At 37.0% G+C, this 19,156-nt stretch overlaps 1 protein-coding gene across 1 annotated transcript in view; it reads right to left on the reverse strand.

Moving 5' to 3' along the window:
• The window catches only part of glra3 (glycine receptor, alpha 3), a 53,126-nt gene extending 34,412 nt beyond the window's left edge, over window positions 1–18,714 (reverse strand). The window contains exon 1 of the mRNA XM_015345975.2: window positions 18,332–18,714. Within this exon, the coding sequence (XP_015201461.1) occupies window positions 18,332–18,402 (71 nt within the window). The 5' untranslated portion in view covers window positions 18,403–18,714. The remainder of the gene's footprint in view (window positions 1–18,331) is intronic.
• Between the last annotated feature and the right edge of the window lie 442 nt (window positions 18,715–19,156).

A 19,156-nucleotide genomic window follows, 5' to 3' on the forward strand; every position in this document is an offset into this window, starting at 1 on the left:
ATCATGAAAACTCCAAATTCATAGGTTAAGATAATTCCAGGGAAAAGCTTCAAATGACTGAAAGGATGGCCCCTTTGAGCTATACAGTATGTGTTTTAGTTTAGTTAAATTGATTGTAGCGAGAGCATGTTGAGCTCTTATTTTCAACTTCATATTTCATAAAGTCTTCATAAAGAGACAATTATTGACTGGTTAAAATCTCACAATTAGATCACACCTGATTCTGGATAATTTTTCTCTGTAACTTAGAATTTTTCCATATAGTTTGAAATTATGAAAGTGATTGTTCCACTCTGACCTCACTAGAGAAAAATACACATGGCATACACACAGTACACATGGCATGATTATGTATTTGAAAAGCCTGGCATATGGGGAAGTGTATTCACACAGAGGGTTTTATTAGTAAAGAAACCACTAGCATCCTTTGGTCACTTATTTACGTTGTCAGATCAGTGAGGACAGATTCACCTAAACAAGAACTAGAGGGATGTACAGTAACCTGCTACACAGACTGGTGGGCACAGTCATGGACTTTGATCTGAAAAATGTAAGTCAACATATACTGTACATGTTGAAGGCTGAAGAAGGCTCCACGGCCGAAACGTTGTGTTGTGTTCTCTTTCTTCTTTTTTTTCAGCATGGAATAAACCTATTACTTGTTCCTTCATATACTGTACATGGCATGCAGACAGAAACATGAAATACAAAAGTAAAAGAGGAGAAATCCAAGCTATTATCTTTATTCACAGAAGTAATTCACCTAATTAAAATAATAAAAAAAACTGATACAAACTCAAGTCCTTGGCTGCAGAACTGTTCCTAACATAAGACTAGCAGGTCTTGACAGCCTACCCCTTGCCCTAGGACTGCAGCTATCTATAATGGTGCCCTAGGCAGACATTAACTCCTCCTAGTAGCAGTGGGTTTTAAACTGTCACCGTGACTTTCTCAGCAGTTTACTGAAATATTCCCATTCCCAGTTTTTCTGTTTTCACATATGCAGTGCAAACTTGTTCAAGATACACCTGTGCTGTGCCTCTAAACAACACCTATACTATGCTAGCCTGGCATTGAATGACGACATTTTAACAAACTAAGAGTTAGGGGTGGAACAAAAACTACAAGTTACAGGGTTTCATCAGGATAATGTTTCGCAGCATCTTCCCTGGATGGATCAAGCTTCTTTGAGAACCCAGCCCATTTCGTTTGCAGATGTGACATGATCATCTTGATGAGGTCACAGCTTTATAGGAAGGTGAACCAACCCACATGACAGCTACTCTGACCACTGAAAACCCCTGAAGTTGTGAGAACAAGTACAGTAAATAGACAGATGTTTGATGTTGTATAGCTTTAATTCTCAGAAACACGCTTCTATCAGACATATATGTAATGCACATACTGTAGTAAATAATTTCTTAATCAGGAAGGTGGTCATTTTAAACAGGTATATTATTGGTGATGAATCTTTTTTTACATTGCCATTCACAAGTCCAGTACTTGAATTCATATACTGTATGTAAATTGGACACAGCTACAGCTACAGTACTTGCATAGCTCCATTTGTTCAGAGGTTACTGCAAGTCTTTGTAATGACCCTGTGAATTTTAATGGTCTGTCTCTTTACACACACGTGTTTACGTGCGTATTTTATGAGTGACTGTGACTGCATTTTACAATGCATATGCCACTAATTTATAAATATTGCAGAAACAAGTCCAGGATTTTAGAAGAAAATAAAAAAAAACTACATCATAAAAATACAAACAGGAAACCAGGATATTCAAGGACAGCAAGCTACGTTTAACATATTGCTTTAACGGATTTAGCACAGGATCAATGTGTAAATATTTTTTGTACAAGTACACACTCTCTAAGACCCAAGTGAAATTATCGATTTCTTTCCAAAAAAGAAATGCTTTGGCTCAGATGCCTTCAGCTAAGCCAACCTTTTGATCACCAACATGAAACTAATCTTTATCAATGCCAGCTAAGCTGTGAGCAGCCTTCACCTCATTGTGGCTCAGTGATATCAGTAAATCTTGCAGATTAACAGCTTAGGTTTCTGATGGTGATAATGAATACTGTAGGAATCAAATATATCTTCCTTTTCCTGGGATTTCAAATATGGGTGTGCTTGAAGGAAATAATGCTGAACTTAGACCTTTTAAAGTGCAATAACTTGTCATTTAAGAAATGGATACTTCATTACTCATTTACAATACATGTACATAAGTACATTATACTTTACATTTATCACCTCCTCCAAATAATTATTATTAATGGTCATTTTAAAGTACTCTCCTGTGGTGGTATCTTAATATCTATTCCATATACAGAATGAATTTAGAATTGAACTTAAGTGTCTATCTTACCCTTCACTAGAATAATATTTCAAGGAAAAGCTACTTTTTACATTAAAACTACTAGTTACTCATATACTGAAAGCTGTAGTACAGTGTAATCAAAAATCAGAAAGAAAGTACTGTATATCTTCTAAACATACAACTTCCATGTCTTTTCTTTTCTACAAAAGCTCTTTAAGAGAAAAATGTGTAATAGCATCGTGTGTATAAGCTTAGTAAAAATAATATTACATTTTCACCTGAATTTTACTTTTCTTATAAGATATCAGTAATATTTAAAGGTCTTTTATGGGCTTCACATCCAGCATACAGCATGTTTCCAGCTATGGGTGCATTTAGTACTGATTATTTTTTCTTTTTTCCTTTTTTTCCCTTTACCCTCCTGTACCTTTATATTATGCCTTGGCCTTGGTTTTCTTAGAAGTCTGATTTTTTCTACCCATTGGTTCCCATAGTGTCTTATTACATTTAAAAGAAAACAGCACAGGTGCTGCACTGCAAAGTTGATTTTGCTGAAACTCAATGTCAAGCTTATGCTAAAGGATGGGTCTTTTATGAACAGAATGTATGTTAGATACTTATCTTCGCCTTTCATCATTTAAGGAAAATAATCCTGGAACGTGTGATGAATGAGTCATCACCCTCTCACAATGTACACTGTATGCCTTTCATAATACAATATAGGATGCAAGGAATGTTATTTATTGATTTGTACCTTTATATTATATATACAGTATACAGTAACTGTATACTTTTGTGAAGTGCATTTGTACCTCCTTTGTTTTGTACAAATGATATTATTGAATAAGAATTATATTGTTCTCAATACAGTAAGTATTGAAATTTTTTGTGAGGCCTTTCAGCAAGACACCTGATATTAATTAGGTCCCATAGACTGAAGACAAGTCCTCTGCATGTTGGCTCAAGCTTATGAACAGCAGAAGATCAGCCTGTTGGGTTGGTGAGATACTCAAATAATTAGTTTTTTTTCTGCTTTGGCATCCATAATCAGAACTGGCATGAAAATTGCATTTGCAATGGAGTTAAACTTTTTATCCTCGGTTAGAGTGACATAGGTAATCAAAGAATAAAAGTTTGTCAGCAATCTCATGGCAGAATTTATAGTTTCTCAACATTTTGCCTGTTTTTTAAGCAAGTCTGAATAATCCACAGCTTATTACAAGAGCCTTGCTGTAGCTTTCTGTATTGGTTGAGACAAGTGACAGATTTCCATCAGGCTTAAGGTCTTTGCCTCAATTCCCTACTTCCCAGCAGGACTGGTAAGTCTTAAAAATGTGGTCTTAAGAACAATAATCTGATTTTTCTTTACTGTAGTATGTCTTTTTTTTTACTGGATGGAAATTGTGAAAATGGCCTTCACATGGAGCTTCATATGCCTTACTGTCCGACTCAGTTAGAAGGTGGATTTGTCTGTTTCTATGTCCAGAAACACCCAGCTGTTTACAGAGCAGTCTTGGCTAAAATACTGTCTTCTTAGGGACCATTGGTTGAAAAACAAAAATAGTACTTTTACAGCACTGGCTACTTAGTGCTGTGTAGTATACCCATGTAGACCCAGGCTGCCAAGCTCTTGCATACATATTCATACCTTATTACTATTTATAATCAAATTTTCGTTTGAAAGACCAAGCCTATTTTTCAATGAATGAAATGAGATGTAAAAAAGGGAATGAGACCTACCATACAGTATGAGCTCTAGATCCCATTCCAACACATGGAGCATAGAGAAAGAAAACAACACTGGGTGAGGTGTGGGGCTATTCCAAAGAAAATTGAAAAATCAAAATATCATAATTAAGCAACTGTTTTACTCAAACAGCTCACAGAGAGAACTGTGTAACCATAGCACATTACAAATATAATCATCTCCATACAGTACTCATATACACTATTTGTAAAAATCACTGTACACATATACATGTACTGTATATATGCACAGTCTCAATGGTGCTAAACTGTGAAGTATCAGCTATTCAATACACAAAAACACAAGTATCCATGAGTCCATTTCCAACCACTTCCTCCAGTTCAGGGTTGTGGGGGAGCCAGAGCCAGAGCAATCAACAGGCACAAGGCAGGGTGCACCCTGGATGAGATTTCAGCCACACACTCACATCAGGGCAAATTCTTCCGGAAACCCACAAGAACACACGGAGAACATAAAACGTCCTGCAAAAAGCACCTCCACAACTGAACTATTGAGCCACCGTGCCTCCCACTATAAAAATAAATAGATATCAGAGGATATATAAATATCCTCTGATGCCCAGCAATATTTTAGCACTGTGTTATTATACAGTAACTGCATTTGTGAAGTATAATCTGCATTGCACTGCTGTACACTGAGTACCGTAGCCACCTAGTGACATCTTATCTTGATTAAGCGGATGATACTACATGCTTTTTATAGTGTAATACTTCATTGTATAATAACTAAAGTCAAAATGCCAATAACCATCATAATCATAAGCTTCATCGTAACCTTTAGGCGTGCCTTTTGAGACCTGACACATAGTGACATGGACTGACTCTGGCATGTACATGCTAGACATTCCCTGTGGAAGCACCTAATAGGTTTTGCAACGACATGTTATGCCAGCACTGTTGTGGGAGGGGAAAAAAAAGAGTGGAGATGTTTTCATTTCTGAAATCGAATTAAAGTTTTAGACAAAGGTACTAAGAGTTTTAGAGGCAACACAAAGGGGTAAGCATTGGGTATTTTTATTGGGTATCTTCAAAATTATGAGATAATATGACCATACAAATAGTACCAAATAAAAAGGAATATACTGTATTATATCCAGAACTGAAATTGCTAAAGTAATTGCTAAAGTAAAATTGCTTTTACTTTAGCATAACTACAGTAGTAAGTTATTATTTAACTCAATGCATACATACTCTTCAGTACATGTCCACATGGATTACACGGGAGACACCCTGGATCGTTTCCAGTCAGCTTTGAGGGAAACTGTTTCTTTTACATACAGTATTGTTGAAAATTAGGCATTCCTAAAAAGGAATAGTACAGTACACAATCACACATGGTCGAAATCAAAACGTACAGGCAGCATCATTTCATGATGCATTTTATCCTTTGGCTCTTTTAACTATATTCAGTGAAAAAATATTTTGCTGTCATAGAGTGCAGAGAGCAAATGTTATTGTAAGTTAGGAATGCTGGTTGCTACACTGTCCTAGCAGAATATATTCTTTCCTGAATTATTTTGCATGCTTCTGAAATTTTTACACACTTAGTGACAATTTGGGATGGAAGTCAATGAAGATATACAGTAACATATCTACTATATTACATGAAATAAATCACAGCAAAAAAGTGGAGACAGTTACTTTCTCTTCAGCGCAAAAGATAGACTCTCACGCACAGTAACAGTACAGTAAATCATAATTCAACAACAAATAAAAAAATAGTTAAACTTACAGTATAGTGATTTGTGACATTTTCATGTTTAGCCTATAAGAAATGGATACTACTTCACAAGCTTATGCCTTTTATTAGTTAGATCAACAAACCACATGAAACCCCAGTGGTTTTCTTGGTAGGTTTGTTGGCAATATAGTAATGCATTAAATTCCCAGTGCTGTTGACTTTATCAGGCATGAACTCTAAGCCTCTTTCAGAAAGCCTTCACCTGCACATAATGTTTCTGTAAGGGCTTTGAGCTGTAGCGAAAGATAATACTTCTATGGTTCACCCACCCTAAAGTAACCACTGATGATATCCTCTAGGGTAAACTCTTTTCTGAAATCCGACTAGCTTTCCTTTGATGGAGAGATATTTTTTAACAAATGCTCCCTGTCACATAAGGAATCTACAATATGTAAAATTGATTACAATTGTAATCATCTTACAGTAGTCATAATATACACAGTATATCATAATATTTGCACATTTAAATGTTCCAAAGCCCCAAACCTGTAAACAAAAACGACACTGTGGCACAGTGTCCATTTACATGGAGTTAAACTGAGGCCCACCTGCACTAACAACAGGCTTTGAAATCAACAGGTCATTTGAATTTTACTCAAATTGTAATTATTGTACTGTACATACTCCTGAATCTGATTGTACATTTTGAGCTTTGTTTTACTGTGAATTGTTTTAATTAGACAGCACAGTGGTTTGTTTGTTAGTTGTTCTGCCTCCTAGCTTCTGGGTTTGAGGCATTTCTCGGCGGAGCTTGCATGATCTCCCCATGTTTGCATGCGTGTTTGCCAGGTGCTGACGTGATAGCCGGTTATTTCAGATTTTCCCCTTCTCCGGTTTAATGGTCTCTCATCCAAGCAGAGAGCGGCCATGTGCTCTTTTCCTGGTTTGTGCTTTATGCTTCTGGAACAGGCTTTGTCGAGATCCTCATCAGCACAGCAGGCTTTCTGATAAAGGCTGGATGAATGTTTCAATTAGTACTAAAACTACCCTATCGGTCTCATAGATCTGTGCAGGATAAGTAGCAGAAGAGATCTAAGATGATGCCCTCCTCCCCTAACTGCATTGTCACATTACTTTTGAATATGGCCATTTAGAAGTAATAAAACTATTAGCTTTTATTACTGCTCATTTGGCAGATGACACACCAGGATGGTAGGAAGATAATGCGGATCTACAGTGTGCATAAACTAGGCTGAGATGCGGGAACTTTTTTTTTCACAAGCAATGTGCATGTGCATATTGTTTTAAAAACACCTTCAGGAAAAGGCATTGCCTTTTCAGGGCTCATGTTGCAATTATCAAAACTGTCCTGAAGACCCAGGTTTTATGATGAAGTGGAACCTGGACATAAACCTAAGAAAACATTGTGCAATACCATTGCTATAAAGATGAGATGAGACCATTTCATTTCAAAATCAAAGTCTCTTATATGGGTTGGAGGAGGAGTGACAGGCAGTAATAACCCATGAATGCAGGCTTCATGTATGTACAGTAATATGGAGGTGTCACCAAATCCTAATATCAACTATCATTTTTTATACTGTATTTGATTCTTGCATTTTAAATGTAAATATATCTACATATACCGGACACAATATTCAACATTTCTGTTTAATATCTAATATTTACATGCTTTAAATCGTGACTTTAAAAGTAATCATCTCAAAGCATTTTACAATACCTTAAAAGCTCATTACACAAAAAGAACCAAAGTTACAAAGCTAGCAAAACACAGCAGATAATGAAAATAAAAAATACACTTTTAATATGTAATGCTTGAACTTCACTTATATGTACTGTATTATCTGCTGTCTTGGGATACCATGGCAGCTTAGTCAAACTGTCACAAAAACAATTAATTAATGTTCTTAGCACATCCAATACTGATCGATCTAGTCGATCCAATACTGAAATCTATATGCACACTGCACCCATTATTGATGGATTCACAAACCTTTCTGTGAACTCCACTCTGCCCCAAGGAAAACCAACCTTCTGAACTGTACCTCCCCAGAGATTTATCTTTCAAAGCAATTTATTTCTTTTCCTTGCATGAGGTCCTTTAGCAGAGAGGTAAAGACTGGCCAAAACGAAGCAGAGAGCATGAGACTTTGACATAATGTGAAAGGCTTATTCACCAGTTATTTTGATTTTAGTTCTACGGCTTCAATTTAATCATATATCACCAAGGTAAACATGCTGGATATTTACAAGAGAAAGCGAGTGGGAAATCTTTCCTAACCTTATCTAACATTTATTTAACTTTTATTTTAAATGTACTTTTCAAAGTATTTTCACTCCTATGATATAAAATTTAAGCTCTGGTAAAAACGTGACCTACTGTATTTGCCTTGATTGTTTTATTCCGACTCTGAATAAAGAAAAATAAAGAAAATGAAACATGACCACGGTATCACGAAACCAGTACCTCCACTGGAATGGCAGCAATTGTAACAATAGCAAGAATGCATGGAATTAAAATTTCAGTGTATAAAAGAACATTATTCACATTTTCAGAAAATTAAAAAATGTTTAGTGTTGTTTTGTTGTTTTAAATACTTTAACTATTTGAAGAACCTCAAATAATTTTTTAGAGTAAGCAAACTTAGGTCACATTCTCAATCAAGTTTACATACCCTCCTCATTCGATTCACACATAATTCTTAATCAGAAAAAGTGTAATTCAAAAGATGAGAGTGGAGGAGTTATCATGGTCTATTCTGCCTAGTTCTCAGCTTAACACATGGAAATTCCTATACAGCATCTCATAATCTGCCTGTACTGTATGTGCCCTGTGCTGACAAAGACAATAGCAGACATGGCTTTCACTTCTCCAAATACTTCTTTGACATATCTAGTATAGCTCAGAAAGTAGTTGAGGTTTCAAATTAAAGCACTGTGAAGTATATTTGTCTGCACTAATGTAAGAAAAAAAAAGGATAGGAAAACAATAATAATAAAAATAATACCAGAGCTGTAGGAAAGCATACAGTTTATTTTTTTATTTCACTTTACTAGTTACTTTCTAAATCAAATAAGTCCTATATACTCTAATGGGAACCTCGTTCTGAGATATTTTGTGCTTGCATTTCCTTTGCTCTGCCTACCAACTTTACAGATTTCACAAAAAACTCTGGCCTTAGGACATTACAGATGTGCCACAAGACGAGAAACAGCACAGGCATGGGTGGATTCATGGAATTGCCACTGTGTAAATATGCTGAAGAAAACCATAAAACTCTAATATTGTAGTGTACAAAGCACCTGACAGTGCATACTCTCACTAATGTGCCATTGTAAAAGACTGAAAAATTAGAAGTAGACATCAGCAACAGAGACTGCCACCCCAGTTGTTGGACCAAGCCTAAAGATAATATTTAAATTTTTAGACAGCTCTGACATTCAGAATACAAAACATTTTCACGTAATAATTTCATTAAAATGAATTCGGAGGAATTGGTGACAGATTTTTTTTTTCTGAAAGGTGAATAATGTTTACCGTAACCATCCCTTTTAAATGACAACACAACTAAGAGCTTACTGTGGTTATCTGTAATTCAGTGTGACTGTGAACATTTAAGGCTGAATCAAAAATCAACTGAATGATTTTCAGAGCAGCTTTCACTGTGTCCCCGAGCACTCCACAGAGGACTGTCCTCAGCTCATCCATCACAGTGGAGTTTGATCAATGCAGCACAGTTACTCAGCAAGGAAAGTCAATATTTACAGAGGTAAAGGTTATTTTCAATATCAACTTGCCAATTCTAAAACCTTTGTTAGAGAGCAAAATTTATTCTCTCTCCAAAATGGTAAATATTTAAAGACTAAAATCGTTACTGTACATAGGGTAAAATGTAGGAAGGCAAAATGTTTTTTCTTCATTTAAACATACAGTAGCAGTTTTGCTACTAGATGGGCAATGTAGAGGGGTTTTATCTGCAGACAGAAAAATGGGAACAAGTTCTGCATTGGTGAAGTCTGCATTTGTCAACACCATCTCTTCCATTCTTGAAAGAATAAGCTTATACGTCAGACTTGCGTATAATCAATGTTGCATAAAAATAGTAAACTGACAACAATATTAGACTTTGTAACGAATATTACTATTCAAATTATTTCTCATTATTCTAAGTATACATGCATTTTAATTTTTATTGGTAAATTACTGGAGGGTTTTATTTTCTTATAGGAATGTATATGGTAATACTGAATAGACATACAGTAAATATTGCTTCAGCAATTTGAATGTTTGAAAAAATGAATATGTAAACATATTGTTTTAACTATTAAGAGAAACGTACTTTAACTCACTACGTCTGTCAAGCAGAAGAAACAAAGTTGAGAGAAAGACCGTGTAATAATGTTTTTATGTTGATTTTGAGATTTCAGAAATGTTGGGTATTATTGCTTTGTCAGGCATACACAAATCTGAAACTTTAATAAAAGGAGATACATCGGTGTACCTGTTCTAACTTATGGTATTCATCAGTAACTCTTTTGCATGCTTTTTCTATACTGTACAATCACTAAACTGCAGAAAACAAATAGTTAAAATAGCTTATTTCTACAGAGCTCACAAGCCATAAACCTGTCATGCACTTCATCTGATATATGATTAAACCTATGGGATTGATCACTTTTGAATATTCATATTTTAACATGTTTAAAGAAAGTCTTGTTTCTTGCCTCTGCCTGGATGAATATCCTTCAGTACATTTCCATGTGCTTAGTCCTTTTCTTAGAAGTTGACAATATGTATCCAAGTAAAAAAACTTCCTTTACAACAAAATCACATTTAATATTACAGCAATATGCCTGTTCAATATGAATATGACAGCCTAAATGGCCAGAATCTGTGTGACGTCTTTTATGTCATTCATTGTTATATTTCTTTTTACATCTCCTTATTGTTATTAATGTACCTTAATTCTATACGATATATAAACTATATATACAGTATAGTGCCTTCAGTGCTTTATTCCCCCTCTGTTAAAATAATACACTGTGATGGGTACTGCTTGCAGGTTTCTTGAATTTATACCAGCATGTTTGCTTCACGTACTTCATGTACATGTTTGGATACGGTTTACTGCACCATCAGGATCAGACTTGAATTTATCAACTACTATGATATAGGGTATTACAGTGAAAAACAGCCTAGTTATCTCATTTTACCACAGCTTCGATTTACATACTAGATATTTACCACAAATTATAGTATGCATAGAATATAAATAAACCATACATGCATCAAAACATAAGAAAGGTTACAAACACCAGGCCATGTGCCTCATCTATCAGTTTCATTGCTCCCATCCATTGCAAATCTAAGCTACAACAGACAAAGCTACGTAAAATCTAAAACAGACAAAACATTGCACCAGAGCCCTTGTCCACTTTATTCATTGAATTCCAGATCTTACTCAATCCCAAAGGTAGCATATTTACATTCGGTATAACTTCAACTCAATATCTGTTATTTATGTTTGGTAAGATCATATTTTATATAATTTCTATCTTGGTGTTTGTCAAAATACAAAAACTAATATTAGAATATTTTCAATAAGTTCTTTGTGTACTGAGTTTAATTATAGTTGTAGTGCCTTGCACGATTTTCTCCACCTGATCTGTTTTGTTGAGGGGTTGCTGGCACAAACTGCCTGCTGCACATCACCCAGGTGGGAGCTGCACTTGATGAAGTGGATCCCCTCCTACGTGAGAAGCTCTTTAGAATCTTAGGAAAGAATTATAACAAATCAAAGCAATTATTTTTCTCTCTTTTTCGTGCAGCTGTAGAGTAACCAGTCGAGAAAGAAATGCCATCTTTATCACAGTAGGTCTATTTATGTGTGAAGCATGTTGCACTCTTGTCAATTGTTTTCTCAAACCACCCATCCATTTTCACTCCACTTTTCCTGGTGAGGGTCACAGTTGTAGCAGGCCGAGTAGATCAGCCCAGACTTCCCTGTCCCCAGCAACGGATTCCAGCTCCTCCTGGGGGATTCCCAGGCGTTCCCAAGCCAGCCGAGAGATATAATCCCTCCAGCGTGTCCTGGGTCTGCCTGAGGGGTTCTTCCCAGTGGGACGTGCCCGGAGCAGCTCCAGCGGAAGCCGATCCTAATGAGACGCTCAGACCACCTCAGCTGGCTCCTCTCGATCTGGAGGGGCAGCGACTCTGCTCCGAGGCTCTCCCAGATTGCCGAGCTCCTCACCCTGTCACGGAGAGTCAGCCCAGCGGCCCTGCGGAGAGACCTCATTCCTGCTGCTTGTATCCGCGATCTCGTACTTTCGGTCATTACCCACAGCTCATGGCCAGAGGTGAGGACAGGGATGCAGACCGACAGATAAACCGAGAGCTGCCCCGATCCGCTTGTCGATCTCACACTCCCCTCTTCCACCCCGAACAAGATCCCGAGATACCTAGACTCCTTCATTAAGGGCAGCCGTCTATTCCCCCCCCCAGCTGGAGAGAGCAATCCACTCCTTTCCGGGAGAGAACCATGACCTCATTCTTGGAGGTGCCGATTCTCATCCCAGCCGCTTCACACTCGGCAGCAGATCGCTCAAGTGCGCGCCGAAGGTCGCAGTCAGATGATGCCAAAAGGCAAACTTCATCTGCAAATAGCAGATGCCACCCTTAGTACCCCCAACCGGAAACCCTCACACCCCCGGCTGCACCTTGATATCCTGTCCATGAACACTACAAACAGGAGCGGTGTTAAGACGCAGGCCTGACGGAGTCCGAAGCTCACAGTAAACAAATTCGACTTCATGCCAAGAATTCGGACACAGCTCTCACAGACATAGAACGGTCCACAAAAAGACCCCCATGACAGTACAAACTAAGATCGCATGTACACTGCCCGGGACAGGGTTACCGGGACCTGCCCCTGGAACCAAACGTGGAGGGTGGGGTTCACCGGTGAGCACCTCGTGGCCTGACAGCCCACATAACCCCGCCGGGCTCGGCCCAAAGAGGCAATGTGGGGACATCTTGTGGACTCACCACCTGCAAAATGAAGGGTGAGGGTTGCGCGCGATGCCAGTCTAGTGGCAGGCATAAGTGGAAAGGAACTAGATGGAATAGACCCTGGCAAAGGAGACAGGCGTTGTTTTCTTTATTAAATATATAATGATATTATATTATATTATATTATATTATATATTCTATTTACAGTATATAGTATCCCTTAACCCCAACTGCTCCAGGGGCGCTGTACAATGGCAGACCCTGCGCTCTGACCCCAAGCTTCTCTCCCTGTCTGTGTGTCTCATGGAGAGCAAGCTGGGGTATGCGAAAAGATAATTCCTAATGCAAGAAATTGTAAAGGGTTAATAAAGTAATGTTATTATATATACATATCGTCTATTTCTGTGTGGCTTTGGATCAGAAGTGGGATTTACAGGTACCTAAAATGTGAATGAAATAAGATATACATAAAGTACATCCTCCGACATTATAAAAACTAAAGGATTTTTCACATTCATGTACAGTAGAAGGTCTCTTACTGCCATCCTCTCACATACCACAGACTACACAATTCCAGCACATACGATATATTTAACCTTAGGAGTTGTTGTTGTCTTACAAAGTTAAGTCAGTTTTACATATAAAATATCAATTAATCTTGAGAACATGGCAAGTTGGTCACTGTGTATAACAGCCAATTCACACAAGACTTAAAAATCACAAAAAATGTATTTGATCAACAATGTTGAATGTAAGGGAAGCATGTTGGTGCAATGGTTAACATTGCTGCCTTGCAGCTCTGGGGTCCTGGGTTTAATTCTGGACATAGGGGTTTATCTGCATGTACTGTACTGTAGTTTGTATGTGCTCCATGTGTTCTCGTGCATTTAATCCAGGGGCTCCGTTTTCTCCTACATGTCCAAAGACATGCTAGTAAATTCATTAGCATCTGGGTAACTGAACTTATGTGAGTGTATGTGTCTGTGAATGCCTGTATCCTGTAATGGACTGGCATCCTTGTCCAGGATGTATCCTGCCTTGCGCCTGTTACTTGTTGGGTTAAGCTTCCCTGAATTAGAAGACGCAGTTAGAAAATGGATGGATGCTGAATGTACAGTAAAAACAATTGATATTAGCTACTAAAGTAAATGTTTATAATACCTCTGCTGTTAATCTAATAAAACTACATAGCAGATTAAGTGAGTAAATTGCTTTACCAAATGAATTATGTAGATTATGTTAATTGGGTGGAGTGGTGGCACTGTGGCTAAGGATCTGTGCCTGTGGCTGGGAGGTTGCTGGTTCAAATCCCATGGCTGGCAGAGGAATCCTATTCTGTTGGGCCCCTGAGCAAGGCCCTTAACCCCAGCTGCTCCGGGGGTGCTGTACAATGGCTGACCCTGTGCTCTGATCCCAAGCTTCTCTCCCTGTCTGTGTCTCATGGAGAGCAAGCTGGGGTATGTGAAAAGACAAATTCCTAATACAAGAAATTGTATATGGTTAATAAAGTGATCTGATCTTATCTTAGAAAGAATAGAGGAACCAGATTGTGCAAGTCTGGAGTAGGATTTACAGGTACCTAGCCTACTGGAATAACACCTTTACTCTTTATGAACAGCACCATGGGATCTTTGATGACAAGGTAGTAAGGTAAATCAGTTTAATTTCTCACCAAGACAGAGCACCACCTACATAACTACAGCGTGTGCTCAGTCACCATAGGGGTGCATTGTGTTTTCTAAATTCTGGCCCAAAGGGAAGAGTACCAACTACTGGGTTACCAACACCACTTGTGTAGCAGTAACATGGTTTTCCTTAGAGATTTCCCATCCCATTAATGAGCAGACACAACCTTGCTTAGCTTCAGAGATCAGACAAAATCAAGCTACAGGGTAGTGATATTGCTGGGGGTTTTTTTCTTAGCTTAAAGCTAGATAATTAATCAATATAGGGGGGTTATACGACATGTTTATTAATGTCCAGAACTTTCAGTTTTTTTAAAGCACTTAATTATATTATTAGTACCACTACTAGGACTATTCAAATATTTCTCGCTAATGTTGAGTCGCTATAGCAACTTAAGAAATAAAATGCTGCAAGAATCACTGACTGAAACTTAAAAAAATACTGAAAATTGTCTCTTTTATTTAATTGTCCATCTTTAATTCTAAAAAATCAAAGAAAGGTAATCATCATGTAGAAAACTGAAACTGGAATCATCACTAGCTGTACCATATTGAATCCAGCCATTCAGTCCCTATACACTGGGATGTGTCAAAGAAAGACACATGGCAGGTACAGTACATGAAGAATCTAGAAAACTATGTTATGATACAGCAATTACTCACAAACAATGCTCTACATTTTGGAAAATTCTTATGCCAAAAAAGTTCAGTTTGCAAGTTCAGTTGAAAAGAAGCAGACAAATCACAGTTTGATTTTATATAGATAATGAACTATCTTGTGTTACAATCCATGTGTTCCAATTGTGTGGGTGTATGACCATTTAATTTTGTTAAAATATTGCTTTATTGATCCTGTATGCCATACCTCCACCACCACCACACACACAAAGTCATAGTACTAAGAGAAAATGATTATAAAATGAAAATCATTATAACCACAGCATTTGACCTGCAAAAATAAACTAATAGTCAAAGTAATTTACTAAATTGGCATAATTATACATTTACATGTTACAAGAGCTATTATTTTTTATATACTGTACAGTACTGTAGTATTCTATGAATCTCTTAACAAAGATAATATGAATATATAGTATCTCTCAAGCAAGATGGAAAACCAAAATTTGGGGGTTGTTTTTGACACATGTACCACATCTGTAAACTTGATACTGTATATTTGTTTGTGAAATATTCGCATTACTCAGATAACTCATGATAATTGACATGATGTTATAGAACATCTTGAACCCATTAAGTGGAAAAACATTAAGTTTGCTTTCTTTGGATTAATATCAGGTACTAACAGAATAGTGTATGACTCAGTAATGCAATACATTTCTATCATGTTTACTTGTCTAGTTGTACACATCAGATGCAAGAAACCCTGTTTTCAAGTATATAGCGAGTGTATTCATTATGACGATTTATCACGTCGTAATAGTTTGTGGCATTTTCACTTCAAATTTGAAGGAGAATGAGCTAATTGACAGTTTTAACTATGTTTGTAAAAAAAAAGAAAAAACATTTTACTTAAAAATAAATGTCCACTCATGTTAACTTCAATATTTCCTCTCATGTACAGCATGAATGATTTTATTTGACTGCACTCGACTGCACATGCAAGATATATATACATACATAGAAGACATACTATATGTTAGGACAATCCACTAATGAAATATTTCACTAGGAGTCATGTACAGTACTTGGACAAGTGGCAGAGAAAGAGAGCAGGATATTTTTGAGAGCTCAACAAGATTCTCAAAAGCCAAAATAATCCAATCCATTCCTGAACTGAAATTCTATGAACAACAATTGATATTTCTGCTTCGGGAAAAGTAGAAACAGCAGAGGCTGCTGTTCAGCATTTAAAGATAAGAAACATGCTGTCAAAGCATCTAGATTCACAGCAGAAGAATTCCTCAAACCAGACTAGTCTACTTTAATTCTTAAGTGTATGTTTTTTCTTCTGCAAAATGCTTTAAGACTTCCCAGGGCTCTGTCTTAAAAATGTATGAAAGATTAAATTGTGGGCTATAGTTCCTTTAGAATTCTTAAGGTTAGTAACAGATCTTAACAGATATATCTCAGGAGCAGAAAAATGAACAAAATCACACATACAAAAAATATGTATACTAATTATTATTCAAATGTCTATTTTACAAACAACGTACACACAAACGTGCTGTCATTTTGAATTACTATTGTCCACTACATTGTTCTTTTTCCATCTCCTTAATTCAAGCATTTGAATAATCAAAGGCATTAACTAAATCAACCCAATGAATCAGGAGTGAAACATGGAACAAAGGGCACAGGTGGAAATGATAGGAATTGAGCAATTGAGAGCAGGAAGCAGTTTTTCTTTAGCACCAAAGGTTGTAGAAGTCTGAAACAAGCTGCCCAGCCATGTTGCTAAAACAGACACCCCATGTTCTTTTGAGAAATGACTGGATAAGATCCATCAAGTAATCACCTTATAGCAAACAAAAAATGAATAAAACTGTGATCTTTCTTATTCTTATATTCTAGTCTAAGCAGTTTGGCTGTGGATGTGTGGGTTATACTCCTGTCATACAAATGAAGTGAGTGACTGGTGAATTTGGTTATGGAGCTTGAGTGGGGAAGAGGATGTACGAGCATAAGTTTAAACTTAATGTATGCTTTTTAAAGTAGAAAATCAGTGCTATATCTACAGTATGTTGTTCCCTTCTTTTTAAAGCTTTTAATGCCACAAAATTAGAATATTCTCCGTCAATCAGATATTCTGTTCCTAACATAGCCTGGAAAATATTTGGATACTAAATGAGCAGTGAATATTTAATTTTGTTAAACACGTTAAGAACACCTCCATGTCATCCTTATACTAGCTGCTTTATACAGTACTATCACTGTTTAGTTAGAAGAACTGTAGTAGAAAGGAATACTTTCATTAAACAAGTAAAACTGTGTTGTTATTATTACAAAGTGCAACAGATATCAGGCGAAATGTTTCTCTAAATAGATTCCTTAGTGTCCTTGGATGTTGCTGAAAAAGAAATCTTTATATAAAGGCATGTGTTAATTGACATATTGCGGTGAGCTGCACTGATATGTTAATTACACAGTGTGTCACCTGTTACATGCACCATTGTGCATTCGAAAATAGATTCAAAGACTTAACAATGCATCGGTGTCTTTAAAACACTATTTTCGGATTCCCTTTTAACAAGTACTACAGTCAAAGTGGTAGCATTACTGTATGAATGTACTAAGGTTACATTAAAAAAAAGGAAACACTAAGATGTAACTGCCAATGGTGATATTTATTATGACAAACAGAAATCTAAATATACTGTGTTTACAAGAAAATTATTTTAGACAGGTTAGACCCCACAGTCAGTAACCCTAAACACAAGGAAATGGCAAATAACTCGCTGTTAACCGTTTTCCATGTTAGGTTTTTGATTGTTCAAAATAATTCCAGCAAAGCCCTTTGATTGTTTTGCTCAGACTAATACTTTTTCACCAGTCAACGCCGGTTTTTGTGTACAGGCAGTTGTGCTGTCTGCAAACACAGATAATGCTTTCCACGTTTTCACTTTGGGTATTGTAGACCTTTAAAACGCGTCTGAAATGTAGCTGTTTTGCAAGGAACATGTACTATGGTTTAGCGGCAATGAAAACAACCAATTAAAAAAAAAAACAAATTCTGACGCGTATACCTAACGGAAAGGGAAAAAGGTATCAGGATAATCAGAAGTATGAACTAAAACTGAATGGTAAAATACCTTTTTGAATGAAAGCATTTCTGAAATTCCTGAACTGATTCTCATTGTGCCGTTGAGATCTTCCTTACCTCAGTAGAAAAGCTATTTCCCATGCGAAGAATCCCCAAACAGCCACAGACTGCAGCCTTTTTCGAGTCATCTCTGGACTTAATTTGTGTAGACATATAACCAGAACGGGGGGAAAAAAAAAAACTTGACTTCAGTACCCCGGACAGCGCCTACGCGTCTTTCGCCACAATCCAACAAGATGAGCACGCTTTGATCATGGAAAACAAAAAAGGATTACAAGTTGCTGGGTCCCACATGACCTCAAGAGTTACATTTTTTAAACCTATCTGTTAAGTAAGTGAATAACCTTAATAAAAAAAAAATACACCCGAAATGCAAGCAACAACGTACAAGCACGTTGCAGCGTGAGTGTTTCTTGACACTTAATTCAACATTCCGCGGAGTTGCCGAGATGTGGTATGCCCGCCCCTTTAAAGAGACTGAGTGACATAAAATTCCTCCACTCAGTAAGAAAACCCGGTACGTGAGCGACACACACACGAGCACATAAAATATCTAATTTACACATTTCAGACGAATGCAATGTAAACACGCGCGATCAGAAACACTGATATCTTTTGGTATCTTTTGATTCTGTTTGCTGTACCGTGTGGACGGCGAATTAAAATGATCGTTTATGCCACCCTCTGTGAACAATGCATGCCTCAAAAAGTTAAAGCCCCGGTGTAGGACTATACAATTGACTATGGTTTCTTCTTTCAATTTACAGTCCGTTTTGATTACTCTCAACGGTTACGAGATGTCTAAACTGAGCTACTCTTCATTGGTCTTTGAATCTGACCGATCCTGTATTATGGATGCCAGAAGAAATCTAAAACCAAACG

This window comes from Lepisosteus oculatus, chromosome 1, assembly GCF_040954835.1.
Source record: "Lepisosteus oculatus isolate fLepOcu1 chromosome 1, fLepOcu1.hap2, whole genome shotgun sequence".
NCBI classification, from domain to species: domain Eukaryota; kingdom Metazoa; phylum Chordata; class Actinopteri; order Semionotiformes; family Lepisosteidae; genus Lepisosteus; species Lepisosteus oculatus.